The 5,716-nt window shown below is 38.2% G+C and overlaps 1 protein-coding gene across 1 annotated transcript in view; it reads left to right on the forward strand.

The window, feature by feature from the left end:
• TASP1 (taspase 1) overlaps positions 1–5,716 on the forward strand; it is a gene marked incomplete at its 3' end in the record, with an annotated part of 90,428 nt that overhangs the window by 22,873 nt on the left and 61,839 nt on the right. Inside the window, exon 6 of the mRNA XM_018554265.1 lies at positions 1,149–1,233. Coding sequence (XP_018409767.1) covers positions 1,149–1,233 — 85 coding nt within the window. The remainder of the gene's footprint in view (positions 1–1,148; positions 1,234–5,716) is intronic.

Below are 5,716 nucleotides of genomic sequence, written 5' to 3' on the forward strand. Positions count from 1 at the left end.
TAATTTCGGTAATTTTTCCTTAATATAGTAAAAAAATAAAACCCCCAGTGGTGAATAAATACCACCAAAAGAAAGCTCTATCTGTCCCCAAAAAAGGGTATAAAATTCATTTCAGTACAGCGCTGCATGACGGAATAAATGTCAGTTAAAGTACCGCAGCGCTGAATACTGAAAAATGGCCTGGATGGGAAGGGGGTTTAACACCGCGGATGTCAACTGGTTGAGCTATTCTCCATTCTTATATATCTTTTTGTATATTAAATGTGTTAAATTTTTTTAAGAAGTCCGCATATATTTAAATATGGAGGGTACCACATTTTTACTGATATTCAGTCATCTGTATCATTTGGAACACAAGTCAACAAGATGTTTTTACATATAGGAACACAGACTAGAATAAAAACCTGACAGGGGTTCTACTCCCCACTTTGACCAAAACAGTTTAGCCTTGATTTGGGATTTAGGCATTTTAAGAAGTGCACAGTGGACCCTTCTGAAGCATGAGAAAACATTAAACTGTTCAGAAAGTTCATGATTTCATTAGGTTTGATTTCCTTTTAAATATATAAAATATGTATTAACATAATAATAACCTAATTTGAAATAATAACCTTAATTTGTGGCAGCCTTCTTCTGCATGGTTTTGTTTTGTCTTAAGTTCAATCTTGCTGTGTTCGTGGATCAACGTGGCAGAGTTTCTCAGAGCTAATGTTACAGAATTGAAATTCTCATTCCCACCCTGTTGAGCAATGTTTTGTGAACCCAACTTCTGAGAATCCATGTTCACAATAGTTGGATGCAGGCAATAGCTTTAGCAGGATGACTTTTTTTTTTCCAATTGCGAACATGATGTTAGTAAATTGAGACGTTACAAAAGTTCATAAAATCTGGAAGCTATAGATGTACATGTGACGTAAATGGAAAGCAGATGGAGACACAATGAAAACAATCCCGGTCTCTCTCTTTACATTCAATTGTTTGCGTCTGCTAGGCATGGTTTACCTGGCATTGTGAACCCTTTTATGCATTTTGTCAGACTGACAAAATGTTGGGATATCTGATGCTTCAGACGTTTTAAGTGTAAATATTACAACGTTGTGATATTTAATATTTACTTTTAATTATTTTGATCTCTTTTGTATTTTAAGGTATAAAAAATCCAGTGTTGGCAGCAAACAAGTTGCTGTTTGAAGGACAGAAAGGAAAACTCTCAGCTGGCAGGATCCCACCTTGGTAATTATATTTACTAAGAACTTTTTTAGAGCTTATAGGCATTTCAGGTAGCCACATAACATGGGGACGGCTTCCCTCGTAATCGGGAAGCCGGGTGGCGAGTCTTTACACGCCACCTGGCTTCCTAAATGGGACTTCCAGTATTCGGTATCGGCGAGTACCAGGAAAAAATATCGTTACTCGATACCGAAATACCGGCATCGGTGCATCCCTAATAATTACACATGTTAAAGTGTTTTGTTTGTGGTTTTTTGTTTTTTGTTTTTTTTGTTTATTTTGTTGTTGTTATATGTCAAATAAATATAAAAATTCTTGCTTACTGCTTCTTTTTTGATTTTCTATCTAAACGCCTACTTTTATATTGCCAAACCTTGTTTAAAAAATACACCAAAAAAATAACAGAGATTTATTTTTTCCTTTTTATCTTTTTGCAATTTTTATATTTTTTCAAGGTTGCTGCAAGTTTCTTTTAGTAAAATTCAAGACATGGTACATGTTTCCGGGTTAATACAAAACACAGAAATTTCCCAGCACACTTACCAGCTATCCTGCAACAAAACAAATTTGCCCTGTCTAAAAACAGAGGTCTTTTTTTTTAACACGTACTGTTAGATAGGGCAATTTTTTTTGGTTTTGTTAGCACCTAGACACACATGGGGAGTTAATCCTTGCAGTGCGGGGGTAGCCCCACTGCAGGGCTTAAAAGGTTTTCCTTGGAGTAATTCTTTAATACAAAAAGTAATTTCTACAGTATTACAACCATGTAATACTGTAATACATGTAATACTGCAACCATGCCCTCCTTCTTCATTTGTCACAGACGTCTAGGGCTGCAGCTAACGATTATTTTCATAATCGATTAGTTGGCCGATTATTAAGTTCGATTAATCGGTTAATCGGATAAAAAAAAAAAAGGCTCCAGTGATTGACGACTAGTTTGTGTTAAGATTGTAGTCCATCACGGGAGCAAGCTTGGCGTGGTACTGTTGCAGCTCTACAGACGTCTTTAAACTTGCACTGGAAAACAGTTTTATAGGGTGTGTGTATCATATATTATCATACAACATTTCTGTTAGAGTTGTTGGTTTCCAGTTGGATAAAAGGAGGAGTGTTCTGTATTATTACATACATCTGCAGTTTGTGGTTTTGTAGTAAAATAAGCTGCTTTGTACATCCTGGAAACATCTTGATGTGAGAACTGCTGATTGACTATTCTCTAGCTGTTTACATGGATATTTCTGACATTACTTAATTTAATTTGTCTGTTCAGCTTTAGGCAACAAGAGACTGGAGGTCCAGCTAGAAAACAAATGATGCTGTTTTAGGAGAGCTCCTCTGTGTGTTGTTTAGCAGCATTTGGCAATCACTGATGTTTTTCCTTTTGTAGCGGTGAACAGGGATTTCTTCAAACAGATGACTTTAGTGTTTAGGGATAGCATGCACTGACACTGAAAATATTAGGCTATTAATCCTCTAGTGAACCGACATTTCTTTCTGGATATGTAAGTTTAGTCTTAAATTGTTTCGTCAGGTTTTTTTTTTTTCCTTTTCCTGGTTCTGACAGCACTCGACCACTAATATAATGTTAAAATACCTTTTAACTTTGATCTAGAGTGCAATCAAAAGACAAAGTATTGGAAGGTACACGCTATCATTTCATTGCCTCTGATCTGTTGCCCAGTTCCTAAGAACTGCTAAAAAAAACACTTAAGTGAATAATGTATTTGCAATCAGGAGAATGTTCTGAGAAGTTGTCCATTGGTTAGTAAGGAGAATTTTATTAACCTTTTTGGAGAAATAAAAGCATCATTGTAGACTGTCTTTTGTGATTTAAAGCTGCGCGCTAGCCAGTGAAAACAAGGCTCATTTGGCTTTTCAGAAAAAAAGTTTGATATTTAATATCTGTATAATGGACCAAGAGTGTGCAGGTTCCAAAACAAAACGAACACAATTTACACATGCTCATGTTCCCACCATTCTAGAAGTCCAACTTTATGAATAATGGATCATCTGGTTACAGATGAAACGTGACTATTCTCAAAGTAAATATTTTCTGCGTTTTCATGTATCTTTCAGCATTTCTGTTACACTGCAAAGTTTAGTGGCCTATCACCTGGAAGAACATCAAGGATTCCGGCTCTTGTCTTGTTCTAATACTTGAATAAAGAATAACTCCAGGCAATAAATAAAGTCAGTTTGAGACTTCATAGTGGTAGAGGTCTTTTACTTTATTCTAGGCTTTGTGAAATATTGCACTGGTACATTCAATGAGCTTCTCATTTGATTTTTGTGCAAAATGTAATTATAAATCCATCTTGTAGAATCTCTAAATTGCAATGTGTTTAGAGAGAGGGGGGTGCTTGAAGCAGTGATCAGAAACTGGTCTGTTAAAGGTCCTTATAGAAAAAGAGGATATTGACAACTGTAATATGTGGGCTAATAGGGTAGCCGGGTGCACAAGATAAATGCAAAATGTCACATATGACCAAAGTGTATTTTTTGAAGTCCAAAGAAAAAGATTACAGGTGCTTGTGGATTTCAAACCAGTTTGGAAAAGATAAGCTGGGGCCGCATGTTGTAATCAAACTGCAATTTCAGATTAAAGTGACATTAAACCCTCAGATTTTTTAACATAAACCAATACTGTAATGTGTGCCTTACTGTAATCCATTGTTGTTTCCCTTCTCTTTGCTGCTCTTCCTTTTTAAATCCTCATGTCTTCTCATGCTTGGGGAGAACTTCCCTTTGCAGCTCAGGGCCTCTTCCTGTAGTGCTGGCTCAGGTTACAAACCTATACACAGACACCATATATCTATTCTTGAGACAAGTCAGTCTGCTTCAAAACAGAAGTTCTGCCCAGCATGAGAACAGATACAGATTTAAAAGGAAGAGCAGCAAAGAGAAGGGAAACAACCATGGATTACAGTAAGTCACACATTACAGTATTGTTTAATATTAAAAAATCTGAGGGTTTAATGTCACTTTAATATCCTTTAGGTACACAAGTGCAAAAGCCCACCTAAACAGTGCATTCAGTTAGGTGGACCTTGCAATACACAGTTTATGGGAATTCTAAAAAAAATAGTACCATCAAATTCTAACCCGTGGCCATCTTTAATGTACATGGTGTGGTAGTTTGGGGAATATAGCCCACTGGTGAGCGTTAAGTGACCACCCCTGAAGCCGACTTTAACATAAAAACGACAGTCTTCATTCAGTCAAAAGGTCAACAATCCATGATAAATGAAAAAGAACAGTTCTTTAGACTTTCATCAAAACATTATGATTTGGTCTCATCGACATCTGGCTGTCCCATACACTCCCAGTGTGATAATCCCAGGACTTTACCATATTTCTCTGTCAATACAGTCCTCAGCAGCTTTCCTCAGCTCCAAGCGGTTCAGTATTCACCCCTTATGGGTCACTGTCGCTCTCTGTCTCTCCGACGGGTATCTCAGGGTCACCAACCCTCTTGACCTCTCCCAGCCTTCCTGACTGTGTCACCTGTGCTTGCGCACACGGCAGAGTCTGTCTGTGACCATGTGCCTCCTGCACACCCACAACTCCCCTCTGAGCTGGCTTCCTAATGAGGCTGCTCTCAGCCGCCTGATCAGCCCAGGCTGGTCATTGGCAACACCTGGCCACAGGACTGGAGATTTCATCCCACCCAGAGCTCTAAGAAATCTCCAGATCCCAGCTACAATTAGGAAAACCTGGAAGAATCTGAAAAGCCAGGCTCTTCCTTATAAAATGGTTCACATTCTGGCCCCTCTGGCTGAGAGTCCTGGGTGCCAAAGTTGCCATACTACGCCGTGGCATTGCCATGCACTGCCACAGTTGGCATTTGTATTTTTTTGTATGACATGGGTTTTTTCAAAAACACTTCAGAAGGATTTGGAATGCAGTATTTTTAGTTTTTGATTTGGATCTTATGAAGCCTTCTTCTCTTGTTTTTATTGCTGCATGTGCTTTGCTTAAAGGTTTAATGTAAAATGTCCCATTTAACTGCATCAGAATTTTTTTCCCCTCCACCATACAAGGCAATGTAAATAAAAGCACCTCAAACAAAAACCACATTTCCCTCAAATCGTACAAAGCAGGCATGGTGCACTAACCCCAACTTTGACACTCTTCAGCATGTTCTGACTTCCTCTGGTAGCAATTTGGGCCGACAGCCACACTCTCTTCCACTTATTTTCTTATAAAAAGTGTTAGTTATTTTTAAAGCAAAGCCACTGACCCTCAGACGAGTCAGTGACATGTTCCACCAAGGACCACCAATGTTTTCTCCAGGCAACCATGACTCTCCTATCACTATTAAAGTTGGACAGCTGAAAGATTTGCCATATATTCTCTATACATTTCTAATTATAAGTTTCGTCTTGGAAATTAAAATATGAACACATGTATTTTACAAATAATAGCGCCATAGACAGGTCTGGGTCACACAGCCACTCAGAAATGCAGAGGGGGGGGGGGGGGG

Source organism: Nanorana parkeri, unplaced genomic scaffold (assembly GCF_000935625.1).
Source record: "Nanorana parkeri isolate BGI_ZX_2015 unplaced genomic scaffold, ASM93562v1 scaffold151, whole genome shotgun sequence".
NCBI lineage: Eukaryota > Metazoa > Chordata > Amphibia > Anura > Dicroglossidae > Nanorana > Nanorana parkeri.